General features: G+C 41.4%; 1 protein-coding gene across 2 annotated transcripts; it reads right to left on the bottom strand.

Moving 5' to 3' along the window:
• Positions 1-382: 382 nt before the first annotated feature.
• On the bottom strand, positions 383-15171 carry LOC143294660 (far upstream element-binding protein 1-like). Of its 2 annotated transcripts, none has more exons than XM_076606040.1 (6): positions 14997-15171; positions 11839-11894; positions 9003-9158; positions 8580-8655; positions 8038-8093; positions 383-1719 (listed from the first exon to the last, which is right to left on the bottom strand). In XM_076606040.1, the coding sequence occupies exons 1-6, from the start codon at positions 15109-15111 to the stop codon at positions 1606-1608; spliced, it is 573 nt and encodes a 190-aa protein (XP_076462155.1). In that variant the 5' UTR covers positions 15112-15171; the 3' UTR covers positions 383-1605. The 2 variants fall into 2 exon arrangements, with proteins under 2 accessions (XP_076462155.1, XP_076462154.1); XM_076606039.1 differs by having other exon boundaries at positions 8580-8663; positions 9005-9158; positions 14997-15170.
• Positions 15172-15196: the final 25 nt, after the last annotated feature.

Consider the following 15196-nt stretch of genomic DNA (forward strand, 5'->3'; position numbering starts at 1 on the left):
ACCTTTTCAGGTCAAATTAACCACTCTGACAAATGGGGACACAAGCCAGCTGACCGGGATAATGCACAAAGGAGTGCCTAGACTGCCTCGTGTTGAAATGCAGAGGGGTCTAAGCGACTACTCTCTGGATGTCAGACATTGAAAATGGTTATCAGTGGTTATGAGTGTTTAAACCGTCTCTACATGTATCAACCTGTGTATACAAGCTGATGGGAAGCATAAGCAGTAATGACCAGATGTGTGTGCCTTGGTCTCAGGCTGAAGACCAATCATTACAGTAATTGTTCTGCCCTCGAGTCATGTCTACATATGATTATGTACATTTACAAGACTCTGCAGACCTGGGGATTGAAACAGCACATTACACAAACACACAACAGGATATGAATAATTTTTTTTATTCCTTTTTTTCCTTCATATTCAAAACAATGACTAATATGGGTTATGAACATGGCTTTTTGTTTCATTTCAGATTCCGGTCGTTTGCCTGTCTGGTGCATCACAAACTATACAATGATATAGAGTGTGACTAGGGGAACATCATATATCTTCTGCCAGATTACCAAAGTTACTACGGTCAAAAATAATGCGTTAAGCTTCTCAACATAAGATCAAACATTAAAATCACGCACACACAGCTTTTAAGAAGCATCCTTCCTCACATTTCTTCACATTCAGAGTTACTTTTCCTGACCTTTTAAAGTATTACAACTGATAAAAAAGAAAATAGCGATGCTTTATTATAAAAGATGTATGGAACTCCAGATAAGAACGAAAAAGGAAAAATTTACTATCTGCACTCTGTACCCATTCTATTCAATAATCTGGCAGTGTTGTCAAGATTTTGTAATAGACGGATGATTGTTCACTTCTGGAAAATGTAATTATTACTGCCACTGCAGGACTAGCTTTTCAGTTTTTAAGGGGAGAGAAAAAAAAGGGGGAAATGACCAGAAAAGGGGAGCTCCTTCATTACATTCTCCGACACATAAAAAAAAAAAAAAAAAAAAAAAAAAATCAGAATGGTACGTTTTCAAAACAAAAAAAAAGATGATGAAAATCGGCTTCCACATTCACAACATGCGCACACACAGTGATCACAAACTTCCATCTTTTGAGTGAATGATTGTTCAGACAAAACAGGGCAGTCCATTTTGAAAAAAAAAACACCTTTCACTTGGTCTTATCCAGAGTAAAAAAAAAAAAAAAAAAAAAAAATCTTTGGAGAGGCTGGAAAGTGGCCTGGAGTGCGTCGGGTAAGTCACAGAAGTCCTTATTTCAGATCCACGTCAAATTATTTCAATTGCACACCTCTGACTGAAATGTCTCTATCGAACACATCACTACAACAAAAGTATGGCACACAGTCATGGCATACCATCAGAATGTTGAGCAGTTCACAAGACAGCCGAAATGAACATCCCATCTGCTGATCAAAGCTGGACAAAAACGAAAGGCGGGGTGGGAGAGAAAATTAAGACAATTTGCATTTTCCTGCAAACAATATTAACTGGTGCGAGAACTACTACATAGACAAGACACAAAACAAAGAACTGCTTTTTTCTTTTCGATCCCATCACAGTCATAGGATACCAAGCAGTCTTTTCAATAGGCCTGCTGAGTGATGTCATCAATACGTTGTTTGGCATGTTGAATGGATGACCGACTGCCCACAAGCTCCACTTCTGTCTGGCCGTAGTTCCCACCATCACGGGACACCTGCAGGTAGAAAGATCATGTTCAACCTCTGGAATAACAAAGCCAAGATCAATTTATAGTACCATCCATGCTCACTTGGCATACATGTAAAGCTCATTTCCTTGCAAAAATTCACTTTTATGACTGAAAATACAGAAAAACTACTAAAAGGAAATTTTCTATCTAAAATTACGTTTGAATAACATACTTACCGTGACCCAACTAGTGCAGACTCCGGCAGGGGTCTGACATTCCTGTCCTGTGCAAACTACTATCCGCCTATGCGGAGAAAACGAAACTACGGCCGATAACCTCCCGGAAGTAGGTAACCTCCCCTTTGTCCCGCTGGCTAGCGCCCTCTTTTGACGGCAATATGCCATCACCAGCGCAGCAAGCAGGGAGAACAGGAAGCGGGGAGAACGGGAGGGTCTTAAATTTGGGTCACGGTAAATATGTTATTCAAACGTAATTTTAGATAGAAAATTTCCTTTTAATTACACATACTTAACCGTGACCCAACTAGTGCAGAATAGCGCGACAAGGTGGAGGGCTCGCCTGTTCTACTGTCTGTGTGCTGTGATGGACTGTTGTACAACTACCACAGAAGCGATGCCTCTTGCGCCATCAACCCGCAGGCGTGCGACGTCTCTCTGGAAGAAGTCGATGAGCCATCATCCCTAAAGCGATAGGTGTCCCTCAAGTAGAAGTTGACGAAAGTAGAGTGTACTGTGTCGCCTAAGGACATTGGTGCGGGTAAAGAAGACAGAGGTCCACAGCTGTATTGTGGGGGAGGTCTGTGAACCACAGCTGTGCGGATGAGCGTCAATGCAAGGAGGTGCGCATGTGGTTTGATCTGATGATTCCACAACGGATGTGGGCCGATAGTGGAAGTGATTTTTGTGTTTGAAGGAAACTGTGGCACGAGACAGAGGTAGGTCACCGTGTTGGGCTTGCCTTAGGCATGACAGCCAGATCTGTAGAGCTCCTCCATGCAAGCTGACAGGCGATGGGCACTCCCCCCCCCCCCCCACCCCCCCCTTGACGGTGTCAAAAAATGACAGCACTGGTATGTTGCCTATGCATAGAATGGCAGACAGACATTTGGCAACAAAAGACTTGATGTCCCTGGTGTCTCTGGGACAAGGTTGTATAATTGCCCAGGTAGGTACCATCACGAAGGGGCATACGGAAGGCTTGGTGGCTTCTCTACCTGAGTGTGGCATGCTGGAGTAACCTGCAGAAAGTTGTCGGCAGTCAATGGCTGGGTTGGATCAGGCTGTGGAAGTGCATTTCATGTGCCCACAGGTCACTGAGTCTCATTCTGTGGTGGAATTCCCAAATGGAAGAGGGTTTCCATGGGGAAAATTTTTGCTGAAGGTTCTTTAGTGGGAAAGGGGACCGGATCCATGACAGGCCTCTGGCTGTGTGTGGTGCGCACCGAGTCTGGGATGGAGCGGGGCGGGGCAGGGAGGTAAGTGGCTCAAGATGTGTTGTACTGGCTATTTACACTGATCTGACATACGTTTTTAGTATGGCCAACTGCAAGGCGAGAGCTGTATTATCAGTGGTTTCTTAATTGCAAAGGGAAATCATTTGCAGCTTAGTCTTTCATGAATGACTATGTCTCTCAGACTAGAAGTCAAATTGCTCTGGGGCTTAGTGCTGTAGCCTTTGGCCTAAGTAGCCTTTGGGAACCGTCCCAATGATGAGTCCTAAGGCCCTCTTGATTGAGGGACCGGGGATGCAACTTGGGCAAAACACTCTCTACTATAAATTGTATAATCGAATTCCAGCCCGAATAGACTGGACAGCAGTTGCCTCCTCTGGTGTTCTGATGGAGACTGTCGTACACAACTGATTATCATATATTGTTCCTAGGAGGACACCAATCAGCATGGGTAAATCAGGAAACAGCTGCTGTGTGCTTCAGGGACGAAGGTCTTCACCATGCAGGTTATGATGCAATGTAAGGAAGCCGGAAAGAGTTGACGGGGTCTTGTGGTGCAACCGTGTGTCTGAAAGACATGGTGCTTGCTTCCTAAGTGACAACAAAGTCATCCTCTGACAGGCCCTTGACCGAAGGCTGGGGCTCCATGATGGGATAGCCTGCCTAGGCTAGAAACCCCTGCAAGTGTCTCATTGGAAAGACAGTGCTTGAGGAGGAATGCGCATCTGTAACCACAGCAGTGGTTGTGTGTAGAGGCCGAAAGGATCGGGCAGGGAAGACCAAGTGTGGAAAGTGCTTTCAAACGCCGGGGATTTGTGTTCAAGCAAGATGATGGGGTGAACTGATGTGCTTGAATGCGGCATCTGCCGTGCTGGTATGAGTGGGCAGAAAGGTACACCCCTGTGGCTAATGGACGGTTCGTTGTGCTTTGTGGGACACATCCGTCCTAGTCAATATGCATTTTTCCCAAATGTAGAGTAAAACAATTATGACCCAGGCCTTCTGCTACTGGAGAGGAGTGGAAGAGATGGGCTTAGGGTGATTGTCTCCTGCCCAGTGGGCAGTTATTGGGTCCGCTAAAACTTGGAAGGCAAGACACCTCTTCATGGGAAGGCTGGCTAGGATGTAGGGCCCGTGTGGAGCTTTTGTCACAATCACAGTGGTGCAAACCAAGGGTTGTTGTAGGCAAGGGGAGAAAGAAGGGATGCCTTACAAACTTGGAAGGAATGAAGGGCATGTGTGTCCAGAGTGGCACCTCTAAGTTGGACTGCCTCATCCCTCCTTGTGCATCTCCAGCCTTATGGGTGATTGTTGCAGGCAAACGAGTTGGGTTGCCTTGTCCGTCCTGCACCAAGAGAGGGCATTCTTAGCCCTGTGGGTGTGAAGGGGGTGTGTGTGGATCCCTAAGGACCAGCCACTACTGAAATGTGAAGGAGCATACATTCAGGCGTGAATGAGGCTTTTTTCTTTTTCTTTTGTGAGTGCAGTCGTCCTCCGAAAGCAAGGTAGGGATGAATGTATGAAAATGAATACATATATGTGCAAAGGGAATAAAAACTTCCATCAACTCAAGTGATAATGTCAGAAATATGCCAATGACAAGAGATCGAGACACAAGAAATAAGCGGCTGTATAAGCATACGTGTAGCGTGCACAGATATACCCAAGTAAATGGGTAAGTGTGCATAATCATCAATGGAAAGGAATCTGTCCATGCACCTACATATGAGATGTACATACGCATATGAATAAAGTGCCAGTACGTAGAGGCAGAGAGTTCTGGGCATTGTGAACAGAAGGCCGCAAATGCAAGTGTGCCTATATTGCTATGTAGGGAATCTCAATGAATAGATGTCAATGAATAGAAATAGAAATATAATTGTACATGTTAATATGAAAGTCGTCTGAACCTATCCCATAAGCACATACACATGTGTATACCGAGGGATAAGTACACATCTATAAGTGAAAGCAGAAATGTGTATGAATGTAGCAATATATCTTATCTCATATACATGTATATATGTGTGTGTGTATATATATATGTGTGTATATATATATATATATATGTATATATATACATATATATATATAGATTTTTTTTTTTATAAATATTTATATATATATATTTCGTGATTGTTGCTTGTGATAATAAATCAAATGGATAGAAGGGGAAATATTGTGTTGTATTTCCTGTGGCCAATAGCCTGAGAAACAGCAAGAAAAGTGCAGTTGCTATGCAAAGATGTGTAAAGTCCATGACTGGGCATGAGGGCCCAATGAGAAACTGAAAGAAAACATCGTTGGTGGACAGCACGGGGGGCAGGAGTGATGTGCTGTGTCAGTGAAACTAAATACAGCTTCAAGCGCCTAGGTTACAAATGTGGAGTTGCCTCCCTTGGCGCCGAAAATGAAGGTGTCTTTAGAGCACATATCCCCCTGGTGCGACGTGGGAGGAGTGTCATGTTGTGTGTGAGAGTCCGTGGTTCGATGCCACCGTAACCGACACAGGTGAAAACAACCGCAAGGGGAATAATTATAACGTCCCTTAGTGCCATGGGCACCCCAACCCGAATCGGTCGCCATCGGACGCAAGACGGTTGGGGCATGTGGCATGACGGAGCCGTAATCCAGTGTTATGGGCGTCGTGAACGAGGGGGTGACAAGACCGTCGGCTTGCCGTGAGATGTGCATCCCCCTGTTGCTGAACGGCGGTCCAATCTCGCGAAAAGCTCCTGGGAGAGGACCGACGTTCAGTTGTCAGTTGTTGTGTGTTGACGGATAAAGTGATAGACAAGATCGGCCCGAGCACTGCCGAGAGGCAGGATGGAGTTATTAATACATTTAAAAAATTATCTTGATATTCATTTTAAAAACTTAAAATACAAAACTCATTTACATTTTTACTGATTTTTCAAGCACTGCACACTCAATGTTGAAAAATGCATCAGACATAGGTGGGGACTATTTCTTCCCCACTTCAAGCGGGTAAAAGGCCTTGTCAGGCCTGCACGCCTTGATATTGATATATGATATGATATAAGAGGTACTCCAACGTGGAAGTGCCAATATTAGTCTGGGTAACAGCAGAGTTAGGCAATGGGGCAGAAGAATCCAACACTGCCTAAGTTCCAATGGGGCGTGCACGTACCTGCTCTGTGGGCGAGGGGCGGTGCAGGCGCAAGGTGCGGCACCGGAAGGCAGAGTGGTGCATAATTGCTGCAGCAAGTTAGCGATGAGTTGTTGATTGTTTGGTCGAGTAGCTTGCTGAGACACCATTAGTGGATGGGAAACAGCAGCACTCGGCGGTGTGGCAGATGGGGTCATCACCGCATAGCTTGGTAGGACCGTGCACGCACTCGCACTGAAGGCGAGGAGCAGTGCCGGTGCAAGGGAAATAACTGCAGCGGTCACCGGCAATAGTGCCGAAGCAGGGGTTGCCTCCCTTGGATCGGGTGATCCGGACAAGGAGGGGGATGCACGCGTATGGGCAAACGTGTCCCCCTAGTGGTCCACCTTCCTACACCAGGGGAGGGCATCCCTACGCGCCTCAGTCGCCATTGGATCCGAGACGGTTGAGGCATGCCGCGTGGGGGGTCGCGTGATCTGATGTCACGGCCGCCACCACGGACGCATCGCACATAGGGCCCAGTCTAACGTGCGGATCCAAAACAAGCTGCCTTTTTTTCCCTTTTTTTCCCCAAAGGGATTGTGGCCATTCCATTGGCGCAACTGTGGGTATGGGAAAAGAGATAGAGGCGATCGACTCGTACACTGCCGACTGGCAGGGCCGAGAAAACGCGGATCGCGTCGAGTGAGTTCGCGGATCGATAAAAATGACATTAAAGGTAACACTGACCTGGGTGTGTGACCACAAACCTCTAGATGTCACCAGAGGAGGTGGCGGAGGTCTGGAGTCGACCGGAGGGAGCGGAGGAAGTGGAGAAGGCGGCGGGTTGGCGTTGTTGAGAGGGCCAGGAGTAGAGGGCCCAGAGTGTCAGTGAATCGATTGCGATCGCGCCTTACCTTAATTTTAGCACGATTCCCCAATTGAGCTACATAATTATGTGACCTGGTTGGAGACATAATTTGACAACAAACAAGAACGCCAGAGAATTGACAGACAGGCAGAAAATACGAAAAAAAACTTAGCCGTATGAAGAGCACAGGAACAGGAGTCATGATGGCTGCCGGAAAAAGAGGGTGCTAGCCAGCGGGACAAAGGGGAGGTTAGCTACTTCCGGGAGGTTATCGGCCGTAGTTTCATTTTCTCCGCATAGGCGGATAGTAGTTTGCACAGGACAGGAATGTCAGACCCCTGCCGGAGTCTGCACTAGTTGGGTCACGGTTAAGTATGTGTAATTAAATTGGTTTTTATCATTTATGACTAAAGCTGGAATCATGCTACAAGTAATCAGAGTCACTGACAAACATTTGTCTGTAAACATACTTGTGCACTGATGTATGGAAATACTTCTATCATCTAAATAATTCTGTTAAATCCACACAATAAGGATGTCTGCAATTCATGATGCTAGTGGCCCGATTGTCAAGATCTCATGGCTGAAACAATGTATCTCAAGTAATGCTCAAGAGATCAGTTAAGAATTCTTTTTACTAAATCTTTGTAAATAGAGAGGGAGAGACCGAAAGAGATATGCAAATAAACTTTGTTTCACTTCAAACACACAAAAAACTTGACAAAGATTTATAATTTATGACATTAGAAGACCAAGATTTGCATGCTTCTGCATCTAAATCCAACAATGGTGTGACAGATCAAGGGCACCACGAAGTAGGGTCACCCCCCCTGAAAATGGAATCTTGAAATGCACCGTTATGATTCTGATTTATAACAAGGTTTTTCTGGTGCTGGTTTGCTCAACACTTACATTGATGCGGCAGCCAGTTTCATCTTGCAACTCACGAATTCTGGAACCACCCTTTCCTGCAACAAAAAATAATCAATTTAAAAAAAATAAATAAAAAAAATTCATCATTCATCATGGCATACTAAGCAAAAGCAATCCCCAGACCAATCATCCCCTAATCGTGACAGTTCACTCATTTTTGTTTTTACCAAAAAAATGTTCATTTGAAATCATTTCAGGACTTTTAACCAATTTGATACAATTTTATTGAGCATATCAACCTGGCATTCTGAAGCTCAATGTAGCATACTTCGCTCTAAATCACAGCAAATGCCAGGTCTGTATGTGAAACACCGTTACAGCCACTTCATAACATGTGTCCCTAAACAAACTTTCCCGGGTTCTGTCAATGACACTTCAAGACTGACAAACCCGGAATTTGATGATTTTGCTTGTGCAGACCTACTAATCCCAGCAGGCCTAACTGAACTATTTCTAAGAAAATGGATGAAAAATCAGAATTTGACAGGAATAGAAACCCCCAAAACAATGCAATATCATACCAATAATTCTGCCAACAAAACTGGTGTCAACTTGGATGATATCTTTGGATCCTCCACCACCAGCACCAGCACCAGCACCAGCACCTGAACAAATCATTACATCAATGTCATATGACCACCTCCATAAAATCTTCAAAATTACTTGTTCAAAGTTACTTGTAGAGGTCACAGATATGGAAGATCAAGAGCAATGACAACTACCATGGGACATTAAGATGGATGGTATGAAAAAAGACTTGCAGGGAAGTAAAGTAAATTCCAACACTTGATTACAAACTTGGATGCCTTTCTTCAGATCTCACTGAGTGGAAAAATGGTGCAAACATTCATAAGAGCCAAGGGAATGGGGAATAAAACAGACTGTGAATGCAGCGAATATTACTAATTACAAAAATGTTCCTAACAAGAAAACAATGAACACATACCATATGATCCTCCTCCATAGGTCTGTCGTCTGCCACCTCTGTCATCCCCAGATTCCATGATCTGGTTGATTATGTCCATTGCAAGATCAACAGCATCATCAGAGCCAGTCAATTCCACACGGCGCGTTCCGTTTCCCTCATCATCACGAGAAACCTATACCAAAAGACATGCCCATGAAATATATCATCCGTATCATCACTGTTGCTTATAGTCCAGCCGACCGCACAGGGCTGCATCAGGACAGCCCAATTATACAAATGTCCAATCACGTTCAACACAATAATGTCATTTAAATTTTTTTTTTAAATATAAAAAATCAAGTTAAACCTACAAAACACAGTTCATGATAAGTTATCACAAACATTTAGCTGCTTAGGGCAAGTGAGATTGGCGGTTTCAAGGACGTCAGTCCTTCCGCATAATTTACAATTCCCGGATTAGAAACAACCATAAAAAAACAACAAAAAACCAAAACAAAACCTGAACTTCAAAGCCAAACAAAATATACATTAAAAAAAATATATATATATAAAAAAAAAAAAAGCCATATAGGAAAATAACACTGCAGGATGCACAGCAAGTGATCAAATGTTCACAATCTTACTAGTAACCTAATCTCCAGAGCAAAACAGCACAGAATGCGAGAGAAAAAAGTGTCAAGGCTGGTTCGTAAAAAGAAAGCGGAATGGACTGGGAGAGGCAGAAAAAGGAGACAACAGTTAACTAAAAACCCGTCCAAACATTTTCACCCAAATCTGTTTGCATCCAATATGTAAATACATTTTTTTCTTAATCATTATACACCATACCTGCTAAATAGCGGTTTGCAGTGCAACACCTGAACCTGCCCGGTACCGCTGTGTGCTTACTATGGATGCAGCCATGGTTGTTTACATAACCAAGACTCACGAGATTCACAACCTTGTTTTCGGCACTTCCTGCCATGCATCTTGCACTTTCCAGAGTCCGATTTGCTTAAATTTTGACAAAGTTGTGAAAATTTAAAGTTGTAAGACAAGTTTGATGATTGCCGAGAGCTTTAGCGAAATCTGAATGATGATTCTGAAGATGACTTTGAACCATTTTCATGATTTTTCCATGAGAATCTTGTAAATCGATTGAACTGAGTGACCTAGATATCGAATGACCAGAGTTTTGCCGACAATGAGAGTGAAGTTGGTCACTTGAATGTGAATCGATCGCCGGACTTCCGAAATCATGAATCAAATGCCGGACCTCCGAAATCAATATTGTCAGTGAGTTAGTCTTGATTTCACGGATATTTATTGGAGTTCTGCACGATCTTCCGGATTGTGCTAGTTCAATGGAATATATTACTGATTTGGTCAAGTTTTTGCCAAAGTTTTTAAGTTGCAAGATGAGTTTGATAATTGTTGATCGTAGTAGCGTAATCCAAACGACTATTCTGAAGATGATTTCTGCGTGAGAATTTTGTAAAAGTCGATCATACTGAGTGACCTAGACATCCACTGACCGAGTTTTACCAATATTGAGAGTGTAGTCAGTACTTGAGCGTTAATCAATCGCCGGACTTACGAAATCGTGAATCGATCGCCGGACCTCCAAAATTGTGAATCAATCGCCAGACCTCCGAAATCATAAATCAATAGCCAGACCATCGGAATCGATACTGTCAGTCGTTGATTGCACTGATATGGCATTCAGCACGATCTTCCTGATTAAACATTCAATGGATTACATTTTTCTTTTCATTATGGAGAAATAATATGTGAGGTAGGTTTGTTGTTTGTTTTTGTTTGTTTGCTGTTGTTTTTCTCCCGACCATCATAGGAAAACATCCCTCAAAATGAAAAGAACATAAAAATCAGCATGTTCATTGTTATAATTCAAGCTGAGTAAGAAAAAGAATAAGAAGATGTGTTAGAAGACACTGCAGACCAGATAAAATTATTTCAAAGAAAATCATACTGTAATTAAAAGGAATGTTTTTCCAAGCTGACCGCCAAATTTGACACTTTTTTTTTTTCATGTGTATGTAAATACAAAGCAACATGAGCCTGGAAACAAAAATTCTTTTGCAATTTTATTACGTACAGAATGCAGGAAATATAAACATGTGCAATAAAAGAAGGTAATTATATTTTCAACTCAAGTCTTGCCGGATGCGGATTTCCCCCACTGTTCCATTCGCCTGAAGTCGTGTCGGACGCATTCTTCCGACAGATTATGGTTTTTTAATGTTGCCATTCTTACTTTTTTGGGCAACAACTCATGATTTCCAGATAACTCAAACACTTATCTTGCAAGTTCCTTCCCTTAGACCATTGTTCATGCATTCTGTAGAAGCTTTAGATTGTTTTGCACTGACCAACCCTACTTCACAGAACCACATGGTTTTCAACATGGTGGCACCTAGGTGAAACAGATTCATGTGAAACATAAGAGTGGCTGAAGTCAAGCAATCCTTTTTTTTTTTTTTTTAATGCAGTATGCATAAGTGATATCATTCACACATCAAACCAAGAGTACAGGAGTGTGACTGAACCAATGTAGGAGGATTCAGAGCATGAAGAAGTGGATTACCTGTGTAGTAAAAAAAAAAAAAAAAAAAAAAAAAATTCCTGCCAATGTTTTTAAAAATTGCTTAAAATAGTGCGATTTGAGGGGGAAACCGGGTCATTTTGACTAAGACTTGAGTAAATCAATGTTTATAATTACCCACTTTTGAAAATCGCAAGAGTTATTCGCCTTGGCATGGGATTTCATGGGTGATTAGTGCTGAGCGACCTGGGGTTAAGAGGGGCAATGAAAACAGCACACCCACTTCACTGCAAAAGAAAACTACACTTACCGCAATTTTGCACCCAGTCTGTTCCTGAAGTTCTCTGATCTTGCTACCGCCGCGACCTGTAAATTTACATCATGTTATCAAACATTGAATACAAAATTACGCTTTTCAAATTCAATATTGAGTATTCATCTTTTGAACAACAGAATCAGAAACCTGTTTTCCTCTTATATACTGTCTACTGTCTAGCCTACACTGTACAGCCTAACCAAATTTTAACTGCTTTATGATTTTCTAAGATATATTTCATATGCTATACGGACCACTGAACTGAACTGGATCAATATATATAGATTGTAAAACAAAACATAATTTTAAAGTACTCCTGTTCACTCACTTTCAGAGAACCAATAACAAATCACACATCAATTTGAGAATAAAATGTTTTTGTTTTGTTCTGATTTGATGGGGTTTTTTGTGGGTTTTTTTTTTTTTTTTTTTGCTCCAAATTTAACACACCAACAGTTCCTGGTTCATGTTAAATTGTATAAACTTAGTATAGGAAAACAGAAAGCCTAAGCATGCAATTTGCACTCCATTACTTTAACTGAAGAAACCTTTTCTAATTTTATTCATTTTTATATTGTATTAAATCATTATCACTATGTAAAATATACCTCCCCAAAACTCTAACTTCTCAAATAGATGCCAAACCAGATGAATTCAGTATTCTACAATATTTTCTTTCATGACCAATTTACTTGCAAGCTTCACGTTTCACTCTGAGCCAGATTTGTGATTTGTGCAATTCTGATAAAATCTTCTTTGGTCTTAAATGTACTGCAATAAAAATTAAAATCACTTTTTTTTTCTTTTCTTTTTTTTTAAACGACTGACAAAGAGTTGATGCCTATTTTTTTCTTGCAAGAGCTATCCAGATGGTAAATTATCAATGTTGGATAGCCAAATCTCTACTTCTCTATTACCAGTTCTTGATTAAATTTCCTTATTCCAAAAAGATTCCCTGTTCCATCTTCTTGGTACTTCCTTTTACTGCTAAATTACAAATATTTAAAAAGTTGTACAGAGCACTTGTAATCATCATGTTTGTGTTTTAATGTACAAACCACATTTTGTTGTAACACACCAACGTCCACCGACTGAATTTATTCAATGTAAAAACGCTAGGTGTCAAATTTTATAACATACTCAGAGCAAAATGAAAACTTACTCATATTAACATGTTCCATAAATAGATGATTTGGTGTCATATACTGTACCATGTCAAACTGATGCAAACTAGGCCTATTGGTTTGCTCTGCTTGGCCAAATTTCGCGCGGCTAACAGTGAAAAGACGGGCCCACCCGCTCTCAGCCAATCAAACGCCTCTAAAAACTTTTTGAACTGATTCAACTTCCCCCCAAAAAGTGTATTTACTTTTGCTCCTTTAAATGCGACATTCTATAAGTTCTTCAGACCAAAACTTTTGTCTTCTATCTGCTCAGCTGCACACTGGTAAATCAAATAGTTACAAACCAGAGTTCTTGGTCTCATTTAAAGAAGCAAAATCTGCTGCATTAATTCACGAACATTTAATATTCCTGGACCCATGAGTAAGATCTGGCTTTGGGTTATACACTAAAAAAAATTTCAAAAGTGGGGGGAGCAGGTGGGGCTTGGAAAAAAACTTAAAGATTAATAATTCAATATAAACAAAGTAAAATAGGCAATATTTCGAACACGTGTATAATATTCTGCATTTTTTTCATTACTTTCCTCAACCACTCCTGTAACTCAAATGGTGCTTCCATATTCCATTCAACAGATACATTACCATCTTCATATCAATGTATTCTGTAAAAACCTGTTTAAAATCCATCTTGGATAATTTCCAATAGGTTTTCTACTGGTCTGCAACACACTGGCATATACGTGCAAAAAATACAAAGTAATGGCTGTCTTTTAATGCAAAATTTCTAAATCACAGTACAAATTAGACTGATATGATCTGTTAAAATCATAAGTTAAGCAAAAGGAGGCACCAAACAGGCTACATCAGCTATATGGTTTCTGACTAGCTTGAGGATAAAAAGCTGGACCTTGAAACTGGGCATTACCATTCTTGACTATCACCTAGAAAAAAAAAAAAGAGAGAGGTTAAAAATAATGGTTAAAAAGTCATTAAAAAACTGATTCAGCACCTAAACAGGGGGGAAAAAACAAAAACTAGAAAACCTACTTTGTCCGAAAAATAAGGAGAATATAACTATTGGCACTATAATAAACCATTTCTAGATTTGGGGTTGCCCAAACCCCTCTCTCGAAAGTCCCATGGATAGTGATGACAGGTTCATACTTCATGGCAAGCTGTGGTACAGCAAATCATATTCACTTCTAAGCATACATCTTGAAACCGGACAGAAATACCAAATATTGTACTTACACCTGCATGCACCTTGAAATACCTGATAGAAATACTAAAATACTGTACTTGTACATACACCTTCATATACCCAGGATCCTGCACTACCAAACCAAGAATTTTTTTTTTAAACATCTTTAAATCAAGAAATTCAATCATCTGTGGATTCAAATTCCTGACTGTGGACACAAGAATTGGAATGAAACTAAAAACTGACAATTAAGCCTGGAAGATGTCAAAACCTCAACAACCAGCCAGAGACCTCAACCGATGTACTCTGCTCCACTTAGCAGCATCAGTTCTGGCATGCGTTAAGGTTTAAAATTTTGAAGTTGTACTGTGACGCCAGTCATTCAAGTGAATTTGTCACACGGTGCGGTTTAACGTGTAGTCTACCATTCCGTATGAAACCTTTTCTATTCATCCTGTTAGATTAAAGCATTTGATGCATGAACGAATTTATCACTCAGACACAATTCTAACGAAATTTGTTCCGGGAGCGATCCGAGTCTCGCAGACACGCCGGTCGACGGATTGGCTGAAATAGTCAGAAACTGTACTTTTAGAACTAGACGTGTTCAAAAATACTGCATATCTGCTCTACATCGATAAACAATGTTTGAAATCTTGCCGATGTACCTTAAGAACAGGCAATACATTTCAAAGGTCAAGTGAAGTTGTAAATAAAAGACAAAGACTGAAGGAAAACGTGAAAAGCACATCAGTCTGCCTGGGACATATCGCTTGTGATTCACACGTGGTCCTATTGTCGATGCCAAACAAGTGAAGGTAGGCTACCAATTATTTTTCCGCATTCGCCAGCTGGTACAAACATCTTGACAGGTGAGCCGCCACCATAATCATCATCCCTACTTCTACCATAACTGCCACTTCTACTGCCAAACCCAGACATCTTCCTCGGAGTTCTCAGCGTTGCCTGCTTGATCGGATGCAAATGGCGGAAAGGACCCGTATGTACAGCGCAGTTTTCACGTTCG

This window comes from Babylonia areolata, chromosome 20 (assembly GCF_041734735.1).
Source record: "Babylonia areolata isolate BAREFJ2019XMU chromosome 20, ASM4173473v1, whole genome shotgun sequence".
Taxonomy (NCBI): domain Eukaryota; kingdom Metazoa; phylum Mollusca; class Gastropoda; order Neogastropoda; family Buccinidae; genus Babylonia; species Babylonia areolata.